The following is a 12,427-nucleotide window of genomic DNA, read 5'->3' as shown; positions in this document are numbered from 1 at the left end:
CAGAGCACCTGAACCAAAAGTCAGGAGCCTGTGAGGCCACATCACAATTTGTATTCTCTGTTTCGTTTAAAGCTAGTAAATAATGCATGTGGGAAAACAGCCAGCCCACTCCCCAACCTACGTTTAAAAGAACGTTAAAGTTGCAAGGTCAGGCACTCAAATTAGAACATGCCAGAATTAGAGCCTCCACAACCGTAATTGAGATTTCTTGCGCATGTTCGTTATGGCAGTCTTCAGTGACTTACCATACTACTTTGTCCTTCAGGACCCCTTAGGAGAAATCGCAGCTGTGCAATGAAGGAGTCGGTCGTGTGTGGTATTTCTGCCTCATTTGTTGCAGAAATTGAAAGGCGTGTCGTGAATGAGGCAGGAGACTGCAGAAAGTGAATGGATGGTTCATGATTAAAAGAGCTGAATGCTACTCTAGAGCATAGTCCATCCCTGCCTCTGCCACAGAGTTCCTGTGTGGTGTAGGGCAAGTCACTTAAACCAAACTTTTCACAGATGGTTACTAATTGTGTGTGCCTCATTTCTTGGTGCCTGGTCGGAGACTCTGGGTCTGATTCATAGAAATGCTGGAGTCAGTGAGCGCTGGGCTTTTATGTATAAAGTGCTTTGTAATGCTAAGTGCTCGGAAGAGTTTCAGATTAGGCACCCAACATATAAGGATACTTCTGAGCTTAATCTCTGTGTGCCTCTGTTTCTCATCTTCAAAAAGGAGGGTAATATTCTGCACTTGGGGGGGAGGGGGTTGTGAAGATTGCTTTACAGATATTGATCTATCATGAGCACAATGGAAAAGTCCTCTTCTTCCCCCCACCATGAAATTAATCATTCTGTTTCTAGAGCAGGGTTTGAATAGTGTCCCCTATATAAGCCATGGGGTCACATGCAGAAAAGCGGGGAGAAAACTAACTAACTAATAGCTGTTCCTTAAATGAGCCCTATCCTGTACATTGAATGAGGCAGGGATCTCACGGAAAAAACCCAGAAGGATCATGTAATTACAGACTGTATCATAAAACATGTGCACAAGGGAACACACAGAACCTGAGTTCTGACATTTCTTCATTTGAGTGCTTGACTTTGCAACCTTAATGGTGTTAACGTAATTCGTTGGGTAATTAATATTAAATACTGGTCTGTCGATATATGTGACAATTTATGTAGCAATAAATGCCCAGTTCCTGCCCCGAACTTCTGTCCAAGCAGAGTTGGAGAGAGATAAAGAATGGGGAAAATAGACAAGGGGAGAAGGAAGCTGTGCCAGGAAATACAGAACTTAAAATACTTGTGGGTTATGCTGTAATGGCATGAGCAGTGAAGGTAGGATCTGTGGTTACGGGACATGTTGTTACATATAGAACCCCCAGACGCTTTAAAAAGTTTCTCTTCTGCCTCCTAGTCTCCCAGGTTTTACTCCCCTAATCGGAAGGGCAGAACAGGTTAGTGGACAATTAGGGAGCAACTGAAAAGGAGCCACCCACGTGATTCTATAGTGGGTCTGTGGAACTGTTCGTATCTTTGATTATCAGAGCAACCAAGAGTAATTACTTGGCTGCTCAGCAGCCTGTGTGACACTAGCATAGTGGCCTCGGCCTCAATCCAGTACTTAGTAGATGGATGTCATCACCACAATCATCACTCCAGATGGCACTTGTTCATAGTCTCAGCAGAAGAGCCAGGAGAGTCATGGCCTCCCGTGCCTTCCCTGCACATAGAAGCTGTTGGGCCTTCAACCCTAGTGCCTTTCATCAGCTCTTAAAAATGAGAGCTACTAGGAGATGGGAGAAACCACAGACAGACGAAACCACTATCACAGCCCTGCCGGCACTGGTTGGTTAGTTATGTATTCCGTCCCGGAGCGGATGTCTCAAAGTTCTGGTGAGGGAGGAATCGTGTTCGTAGGTGGGCACCCCAAGAGGGAAACGTCTGCCGTGTCTTGAATGTCATTCATTCTCTGCCATCTACCCAGGAACCCGAGACAAGTTCTACATCCCAGAGTTTTATGGCATAGAATGTTAGAGCAGGATGGCTAGAACTGTAACAATACCGACGAATTGATTCTCTTTCAGAGCTCAAACGATAGGACGCTGAGGGTAAGATTATTGGGAATACCATTTGTGTGGCTGGCGGGGGGGAGGGGGAGAGGAATTTATTTTAAGACAGGATACAATGGGCAGTCCCCACAGTAAGGCCTGCAGACGATTCTCCGAGGGAGCGCCTTGTCTGCACTGAGGCCAAGTCGCCGAAGCACCCTGGATATGCAGCATCACGGACCCAATCCTGACTCCGTTGACATCTGTGGAAGTTTTGCCAGATCACAGTACAAGTCAGCAGGAGCAGATGCCTTGTGTGTACGTATGTGCTGCATCCTTGTGCATGCAAATGGACGTCAGTCCAGCAATGCACCAAAGCGGCGTGCGGGCGTAGTTCCACACACGTCCGCAGAACTAGTCAGGAGCGTAAAGTTCTGCACGTATGTAAAGTGCTTTGCTGGATCAAGGCCAGTGGTCCCTGCCAGCTGTGGGCTTGTGCGGCCACTCAGCAGAGATCCAGATGCCACCCTGCTGACTAGCAAAGCATCCACAGCTAGTGGTTTTGTTTTTGCTGGTGGGGCCCGTTTCTCCATGCCTTGGTGCACATCAAGTGTATTTTGCACATGGATGGGAAAGATTAGAGGGAGCCTAGCTCAAGGGCCCCTCCTTGTGTGAGTGGATAAACATTTGCACTTGTACTAAATGGAGACCTTTTAAAAATGCCATCCCGTTGACTAGCTTAGCGCCTCTCAATTACAGGTGGCTCTTGCACCTAACGGATTCATGCAAAATCTTGGCGCTCGTGTGGGTTGGCCGGTCTTCAGAGCAGGACCAGGGCTAAGATTTGAAAACAACTTGACTTCCTGTTTTCAGTGGCCCAATTAATTTTGGTCCCTGCATTTTTGGGTGCCAAACATGAAACCGAGGCCGACACATTTCAAATGTGGGTCCTTAAATCAAGCTCTTAGATCCATATTCAAGGTCTGAAATACAGTTTCCCCCCTGTTGTGAGGTCAGGTAGCAGCAGTCGCCAGAAGGCCTATGTCCATCTCCGTCTCCTCAGGAGGTCGCAGCCTGTTTCAGATACGGGGCTGGCTTCCCTCCTCCATCCCGCGCCACCTCCCAGTTGGATCACTGCAGTGTATCATGCATGGGGCAATACAGCGTCTTTAATGCAGGCGGAGACTTCAGCTCCTGTTGAATGAGGCTGCCTGTGTCTCCTAAGCAGCATTTCCTGCACGGAGTCCATACAGGCAATGCTCCGGAGTCTGTGCTGGCTACCTATGGATTTCAAAGTGTTGCGTTACCCATACTGCTCCAAATGACGTGGGAGCTGCCTGTCTGAGGGCTGGCCTACGCTTGAGGAGTTACTTCCGATATTACAGCCACTGTAGGTGGGACTCAGCCGTCTTACCCCTGGCATGAAAATCTACAGAGAGCAGCTGTGCACCGTCGCTGGCCATTTCTGTAATAAGGGTCCTTATGTGGAAGAACCTAGAGAGCCCTTTTCTCTGCCTGCACCAGAGTTGCAGACAGCAGGAGCCCCATGAACTGGAAAACCAGCTAGGTCCTGGCACGGGATGTTCCCCTTCATCCCCTACTCTGAAACAGCCCCGTCTTCCGGGCCTACTACGAAGCCTGCCGTTCTTCTCAGGCTGTGAGCAGGGACCCGTACCAAAGAGAGCCAAGGCCGTGTAGGGAAGAGGGATGCTACATGGAATTGTAGGGATGACATTGTGAATTTGGTTTGAGTTCTGTTTCAAAATGTCTTCGGCACCAAAGGCTAGGGCAGGCACGTTGTTTGTGTTCATTATGAATCAAGGAATTATCGGTAACTACAGCTGGTAAGAAATCTCTCTTCACTCAGGCACCTTAGGAGCATTCCCCCCCCCCCCCCCTCCCCCCCACCGGCGTGCGTTCGTCAGGTCCCCGGCCGTGCAAGCAAATTGGAAAGTTCAGCTGTCATTCTGGGCAGGTCATAGATCACGCCAGCAGCCTGAGTAATCCAAGAGGTTTTAAGTGTCATTGCATTTAGTTTAAAGTGAAATTTGCTCTGACAGGGGCTGGCAGACCAATAGGAAAAAGAAATATTTGCGCTTAGAGAAGTGCATGTGTAGAGACTGCGAGTATAACTGATGGCTGGAAGTGATTTCAGTCTAAAAAAAACAAATCATTAAGCGAGCGCATAGGGGTAAAATACACAGTTCATATTTTAAAGGGTCTCCAAATGAACCAGCAGCGGAGGTTAGCATGACATAATAATTAGGTGTGTTCCCTGTTTAACCCCACGAGTCCCAGACATGTTGGTAAACTCTCCGTGAGAAAACAGTGGTGCCTTTGCTGGATGGTGAGCAATCACCAACTTCTACTCACGTACAAGAATCACGACTGAGATGCCGTAACCGTTCACAGATTCGGGCGTTTTCAGAAACTCACTTGTCCCCGACTCGCGCCGATGTGCGATCCGTTTCGGTTAGATAACTGCATGTGGAACGACCCAGCTCCCATTAGGGATCTGTTGGAGCCGGGAGGTGGGTTGTTTAGAAGAGTGGAGGTGGCGGGGGACTGGAGTTACTCGTTTGATTTCATTAAGATATGTCCCTGCCTTTTCAGGACAGGGCTTTGGATGGCGCCCAGCACCTAACAGCAGATCTTTAGCAGAGGAAGTTTGGGTTTGACTGCAAGTGTAGAGATAAGAACCCACGAAGCAATCGCTAGTGGACATCTGAAACCCCCAGTGGGACACCCCTCTCCACCCTTGGCAGAGATGTGAGCGTCACAGTGGGGCACAGATACCAAACCCCTTTCTCCTCCATCCCGGTGCTCTTTCCAGAACGCAGGCACGGGGCACGCGTCTCCTGCCATTGCTCTTGCGTGGGGTAGCTGCTCTGGGTATCAGCAGGCCTTCACTGTGCAGTGCTAGTAAGCCAGCTCCACCCCCGGTTGTCCCTGGTGCTCAGCTGTGGGATGGGGGAACGGGCATTTTTGTTCAGGTGCACTCTGCCCACCTGACCAGTCATCCGAGAGGGTAGGTTGGGGCCTTTCAAGAGCACTAAACTCACTTGAAAGCAAAGCCTTTATTTTCTGAGGCACTGGCAAGGAAGGATTCTTCAGCTAAGGAAAATACTTAGTGCACCGCTTTCTGGAGGGGCGGGGAGGACTTTAATGAACTTCTCTGTTCCTTTTTTACCATAATGTCTGAAGTAGTTATCAACAGATCCATCTCGTACATTTTTCTTCAGGACACTACATGTCGGAACCACTGGGAAATAACCGCTGCTACTCAAAGTTTAACCTGTAGGGACCTGTGCCTAATTATTTACACATTTACAAAAAGGGGGGAAATTGATTTGCTGAGAGCGTAATTGAAACCATGTTTTGTGCCTATCTTTTTATCCATTTAGATACAGTTGGAAGTTGTTTAAGGATTACTACACTGGAAATAGTTGGAAGGACTTGGGCGATCGTCTATAACGAGGAGAGAGCGCCACCTAGTGGTTGGCAGTGCTTGTGCCCAGGGCTTTGTGCGGACAAAGGCCAGAAGAAGCCCACCAATTTCTGTAGTGTGAGGTGCAGCCACTTTTGTATTTAATTAGGAGAATCTGCTGATCCAGCGTACAGGTCTGAGGCTGCTGAGCTGTGTCTTGAGCTAAGTAGCCAGTGGAGGCCTGCTGTCTCCTCTCCCCATTCCACCACATGAAAGTTGAAAGGGGCTGCACCTGGTTCTGTTTTATGCAAAACAGGTGTGCTCTTTGGGTTTCTGACTAGTTGCCAAAGCTGCCATCAGCTGGCCATAGCATGGTCCCCCGGCCATATGTACACGCATCTTCCCAACCTACAATTTTCCAGTTCTGGCTCTCGAGTTGACCACAACAATACGCAGTAAATTATCCGAAACTAATGGAACGTCAATCACAAACCAAAGGCCACTGTCAAAAATAAATAAAACGAAGAACTGCGTTTTCTGTAACATATTAGAGAGACAAGGTGGGTGAGAGAATCTTTTTTTGGACCAACTTCTGCTGATGGAAGAGAAATTCTTGGGCTACACAAAGCTTGAAGTTGGTCCAATAAGAGATATTCCCTTGCCCCCCTTGTGTGTCTGATATCCTGGGACCGACACTGCAAACTCTAACTACAGATTGCACCTCCCGAAACTGGCGCGCTCTGGTCCAGCAACATCTGTGGTCTGGCAGGACTGGGAATGTTCCTGGACCAGAGTGTGAGGCCAGGGCTGGAGTGTGTAGCACAGCAGCCTCGCCAGCCAGGAGTCAAAGACATCCCGGCTGGGGCTGGCAGCCCAGCCGGAACCGGCAATAGTGGGGGCTGGAGATGGGGGGCCGGCTGGAGCAATAGCAGAGCCAGGAGCACTGAGGGGCAGCAGGCAGGGAGCCACTGGCAAGGGACCCCCGTTGGTCTGGCAGATTCCCTTAGATGGGACCTGTCAGGTCCCGAGGGTGCCAGATCAGGGAAGTCCAACCTCTATTTAAATGATAAATTATTTTACTGCAGTTCCTGAACTGGATACATTAATGAGAATTTGTGCAAGGAAAAAAGAAAAAAAAATCCCGAATTCTAACTTGAATGGACACTAGGTAACAAAGTATGAACTTGATTCTACCCTGTCACCCAGTTTTATTCTGTGCATTGCCACTAACATCCATGGATTTACATTGCCATAGAGAATCAGGCGTATCCGCACCCGTTTTCCCTCGCCGACAGTACGTTAGTAATTCCTGCCACTCTCATCTCCGAACACTGACTCTCTCTTTTCACCCTTTCCCCGGCTTGTTTACTTTTCGCTCTTGAAAGTGGATTAGTCAGTTTATTTTCAGTCACTCGGTGGCCTGTACACAGAAAATTAGACCTAAGAAGAGCCCTGCATTGAATCAAAGGCCTGTCACAGTAGCCCCGAGATGCTATATGCTGGGGAAAGATGAGTCTGGAAGGGAAATCAGATCTCTGGCCCGCATTGGGCATAATCCTAGGCTCTTAATGCTGAGTGACATCTGGACTGTCTGTGATCCTTCAGGGCCTGGAGAAGAGGTGCCTGAGGAGAGGACCCTTCCTGGTCTGCTTTGGCTCCAGCTTGCTGTTGAGAAGGCCATACCCAGGGCCCCCGGTAGATGGCCACCGCTGCTGCAGACAGACCTAGAAAGTGAGGCAGGCATGACGATGACATGGCCATCCCCTAAGGAGCTTGGTAGAAGAGAGGTTCCGGTGCGGAAGCGAGAGCCAGTGGAGGTGTCGGCATGCTCTCTAGCTCTCCTACGCCGACAGGGAACTAGAGCAGGTGCGGCCAACCTGAGCCTGAGAGAGAGCCACCGGTTACCGATGTACACTGCCAAAGAGCTCAGTAATTTGTCAGCAGTCCCCATCAGGTGCCTTCTCTACCGCCTCCAGCATCTTTTGCCCTGCAGCAGCCCCACCGATCAGTGCCGCCTCTTCCTTCCCCGCGCCTCCTGCCCACGGCAATCAGCTGATTCATGGCCCTCAGGAGGCTCATTGGGGGAGGGAAGGAGCGAGGGCGCAATACGCTTGGAGGGGGAGGTGGGCTGGAGTTGAGCACTGGAAAGTTGCTACCTGTAGCTGTAGCCCTGGAGTCGGTGCCTGAGCAAGGAGCTGCATATTAACCTCAGAAGAGCATAGGTTGGCCACCCCTGCACTAGAGCGCGGACCAGTTATTTGACTCTTAGCCCGGCTGAAGAATTTGATGAGCATGGTACTCCAGGCCTCTCCGAAGGCCATGGGGAGCTAGGGGTGTGACGCTAGCCCTTCTGCCACCTGGCTTGGGATAGAGCACTAGCTGGCCGGTCTACAGGAGACACTTGCAGGCCAAGCTCTGTCGGACGTGGAAGAGGTGTGATCCCAGGATGACACAGCTGTCCTGGCAGAAGTCCCTAATGTGCACGAAGCTATGCTGGCAAACTTGCACTCTTCTCAGTCAGATTTATTTTCTCGGGGGGCCGTGCTCCACTGTATCCGCACTAGGAGGGCTTTGCCGATGTAGTGCACCGGTACAGATACCTGTAGGTGGATGTTGCTGGGCGCAGTGTGGGTGGAGATAAAGTGCTGGACCACGAGCTTCTCAGTGCTCTGTTGATCAGGACCCCAAGTTAGCTCAAGTAGGGGCTTGACGTTCAAGGTGTGTCCCTGCTTTGCTGGATCAGGACATGCGATGTTACTGGCCTGTGTGGCTTGGGGATGCCGTTCCTTTCCAGGGTGGTGCTATCACAACTGCGTATGTGTAGAAGAATGGCAGCAGGAATTACATGCATCTCTTCCCCACCCTTCAGTGCTAATGGCCACTTGGCTGTGTGTGAGAGGTTCAGCTGCTTCCCCCGTGCTACACTCAGGTGCCTTTTGTCCATTTCTGTCTGTCTAGGCGCAAGCGTGCAGATGGCATAATACCAAAGAGTATGCAATAATCCAAGGCCCTACGTCAGTGCTGTTGCTGGATGGGGAATATTTGCCAATTTCGGACAGCTAGAGGGTGGAAAATTGTATGGTATCTGAAGACGGCCCCTGAGACAGGTTAAACACTACAGCAGCCCGGCATTTAATTTCTGTAGCATTTAATTTCTGTAAGGGGGACTACATAAAAATGAGGTGGTTAGTTAAGCAGCAATTAGAAGGCACAGTGCTGAAAGTGCAGTGGCTGCAAGCTGCATGGAAACTTTTTGAAGACACTATGACAGAAGCTCAACTTAAATGTATATTCCGAATTAAAAAACATGTTCAGAGAACCAAAAAAGCGCCACCATGGCTAAACAAAGTAAAAGAAGCAGTGAGACACAAAAAGGCATATTGCAAAAAGTGGAAGTTAAATCCTAGTGAGGAAAATAGAAACTCGGGCAATGGAAGAGTATAAATATAATTAGGAAGGCCAAGAAAGAATGTGAAGAACAGCTAGCCAAAAATGCAATGATAGCAATTTTGTAAGATACATCAAAAGCGGAAGCCTGATAAACCACCATTAGGGCCATTGGACAATGGAGATGCTAAAAAAGCCATTGCGGAGAAACTAAATTCATTCTTTGCATCTGTCTTCACAGCTGAGGATGTGAGGGAGATTCCCAAACCTGAGCCATTCTTTTTAGGTGACAAATCTGAAGGACTGTGCCAGAATGAGGTGTCCTTAAAGGAAATTTTGGAACAAACTGAAAAACTAAACAGTAATAAGTCACAGGACCAGATGGCATTCACCCAAGAGTTCTGAAGGAACTCAAATGTGAAATTGTAGAACTACTAACTGTGGTTTGTTAACCTGTCCTCTAGATCAGCTTATGTTCCAGATGACTGGAGAATAGCTAATGTGCCGCCAATTTTTAAAAAGAGCACTAGAGGTGATCCTGGAAATTATAGGCCAGTAAGTCTAATGGTAGTACCAGGCAAAGTGGCTGAAACTATAGTAGAGAACAGAATTGTCAGACACGTAGATGAAAATAATTTGTTGGGGAAGAGTCAACATGGTTTCTGTAAAGGGAAATCATGTCTCAACAGTCTTGTAGAATTCTTTGAGGGGGTGAACAAGCAAGCGGACAAGGGAAATCCAGTGGATATGGTGTACTTAGATTTTCAGAAAGCTTTTTGACAAGCTCCCTCCACAAAGCCTCTTGAGTAAACTGTCATAGGATAAGAGAAAAGGTTCTCTCATGGATTGGTAACTGGTTAAAAGATAGGAAACAAAGGATAGGAATAAATGGTCAGTTTTCAGACTGGAGACGGGTGACTAGTGGTGTCCCCCAGGGGTTTGTACTGGGACCAGTCTTATTCGGTGTATTTATAAATGAACTAGAGAAAGGGGTAATCAGTGAGGTGGCAAAATTTGCAGATGGGGCAAAATTGCTCAACGTAAGTCCATAGCAGGCTGCCAGAGCTTCAAAAGGATCTCACAGAACTGGATGAGTGGGCAACAAAATGGCAGATGAAATTCAGTGTTGATCAACACAAAGTAATGCACATTGGAAAACATCATCCCTACAATACGTATAAAATGATTGGGTCTAAATTAGCTGTTACCACCCGAGAGAGAGATGTTGGCATTATTGTGGATAGTTGTCTGAAAACATCCACTCAGTGTGCAGTGGCAAACCATTTTGGGAATAATGTAAAGGATATAGTAAGATAGAAAATATCCTATTGCCTTTCTATAAATCAATGAGATGTCTGCATCTTGAATACTGCATGCAGGTGTGGTTACCTCATCTCAAAAACGATACATTGGAACAGCTACCATATGAGAAGAGATTAATAAAACTGGGACTTTTTAGCTTGGGAAAGAGAAAAGTAATAAGGAATATGATAGAGGTCTGTAAAATCATCATTGGTGTGAGGAATGTAAAAAGAAAGTGCTATTTACTCCTTCCCAAAACACAAGAACTAGAAGTCACCACATGAAATGAATAGGCAGCAGGTTTAAAACAAACAAAGGAACATTTCTTCACACAACACACAGTCAACCTGTGGAACTGCCTGCTAGAGGATGTTGTGAAAGCCAGGACTTTAAAAGAATTAAAAAAGAGCTAGATAGATTCATGGAGGTTAGGTCCATCAATGACTATTAGCAAGGTTGGGCAGGAATGGTGTCTCTAGCCTCTGTTTGTCAGGGCTGGGAATGGACAACAAAGGGATGGATCACTAGATGATTCCCTGTTCTGTTCATTCCCTCGGGGCAGTCTGGCCGTTCATACGTTCTAAGACCAAAATGACCTTCAGTCCAGTTAGACCGGAGAGGGCTTAGGCTTTATAATGCGCAAATCTGGCCTTCTGCTGTCAGTCTTACCACTTCAGAAACCATGGTCTGTTTGTAGTAGTTAGAAATGATCAGAGCTGTATTTCCAGCTGGCATTTCCCCGATCACTGTGGGGGGTCTTTCTCCATTGGTCAGAAGATAATTGTTTAGCATACACTTTGTAGAGGGCTTTGCATCAATAGCAGTTTTCTAACAATGTTGGATTATAGCAATATATTAAAATCATCTCAGACAGGGACGTATTGTATAGACAAGGAAACTGAGTGATAGTGAAGCGACTTGCTACTGAATGAATAGTATAGCAGGATCTGGGAATCCCAAGAACAGAGCAAAAATGCCGAAAGTGTTGTCCACAGAATGCTGGCTACTCACACGATACAAGGTCTTCCGTTCCCGACTGGAACACTCGATGACAAGATTGCATCAAATACTTTCCTCGTGTTACTTTTCCTTTTCAGGAGCTGCCTTCGTCTCTAGAGAGAGCATGTGATCATGGTTGGGAGAGGAGAAGGTCCTCAGAATCTTGAGCCCAAAGCGGGGTGGTGCTCAAGATACTGCTCCTTAATGTGGGCTGCCCTATGGGAAAAGTTGAAACGCCCCTACCTCAGAGCACGCTTTCTCTATGTGACAGGCATGCATAACCATTCGTTTCTGTCTTTCCCCCTAGCATTGGAGTGGATGGATTTGGTCACCCAGCGGGTACCCCAGGCCGCCCTGCGACTGCGTATGGATACCGTCCTGATGAACCTTTCTACTACGGCTTTGGTTCCCGATAAAACATCCCTCTGCGTCCTCTAGGGTGCTGTCTTCCTGCTCTGTTAGAAACCAGTTGTATGTAGCTGACTTTAGAGCACTCCCTGGTAATGCATGATTATACTGGAATGGATCTGTGTGAGCTATCCTTTGGTATGTGTAGCTGTAGATAAATCTAACCCTTTCTGGGTCTAGCATTTCAGAAGTGACTGTGTTCGCCCCTTGGTTTCTCTTTATTATAATTTATGTACAGTGTTTGCCATGTGACTTGAAAGCAAGCATTGAAAAGCTACTAGACTGGAAAGTAAACATTGCATTATGTATATTAAGCAAGTAATTTAATTTCTATTAAAAAGGAAAACCATGCAGTCAGTGCTGAGGGGTGGCTGAGCTCCTTTCTCTCTGCTTCGTGCAGGGGCTTTGGAAATGCCTCTTGGGGAGCATTTTCAGGGGTGTTTGAATACTCGAGTAAGCGGCTCCCTGGAAGGTTGTGACAGCCCTGGATTCAAACAGTCCAGCACAGACGCGTTGTACAGCTCGAACACTGGAGGGGAGACGCAGATTCATTCCTCTTGAGTGTGAAACCATTTTCAGACAGCTACACCACAAGCCAGCTCCACCATCTAAATGACCACAACGAGAAACCCTGTTTAAAAAGGAAGCTTTGATATTCCAATGGTGCATCCAGCCTTTGTGTGTGAAGCCGCACAGGGGAAGAACAACATCTGCGATCGCTAACCATGGACCTAAGCTAGAGCATGGTTTTGAAGCTGCCCAACAGGTTTTGGGGTGGAGGAAAACTTCTGAGAACCACCCCACTAGCTCACATGCCAGCTTAGTGTCTGTGCACAGACTGGAAACTGGGGAATAGCAGTTACAG

The 12,427-nt window shown here is 47.7% G+C and overlaps 1 protein-coding gene across 6 annotated transcripts in view; it reads left to right on the top strand.

The window, feature by feature from the left end:
* Positions 1-11,920, top strand: part of KIFAP3 (kinesin associated protein 3) — a 99,417-nt gene extending 87,497 nt beyond the window's left edge. For all 6 annotated transcript variants that reach the window (XM_075936986.2, XM_075936983.2, XM_075936982.2 and 3 more), the window contains one exon: positions 11,462-11,920. In XM_075936986.2, coding sequence (XP_075793101.2) covers positions 11,462-11,570 — 109 coding nt within the window. In that variant the 3' untranslated portion in view covers positions 11,571-11,920. The remainder of the gene's footprint in view (positions 1-11,461) is intronic.
* The last annotated feature ends 507 nt before the right edge of the window (positions 11,921-12,427 follow it).

This window comes from Pelodiscus sinensis, chromosome 9 (genome assembly GCF_052426305.1).
Source record: "Pelodiscus sinensis isolate ZL-2025 chromosome 9, ASM5242630v1, whole genome shotgun sequence".
Taxonomy (NCBI): Eukaryota; Metazoa; Chordata; order Testudines; family Trionychidae; genus Pelodiscus; species Pelodiscus sinensis.
Note: the sequence above shows the minus strand (reverse complement) of the source record. Positions and strands in the feature narration are given on the sequence as shown.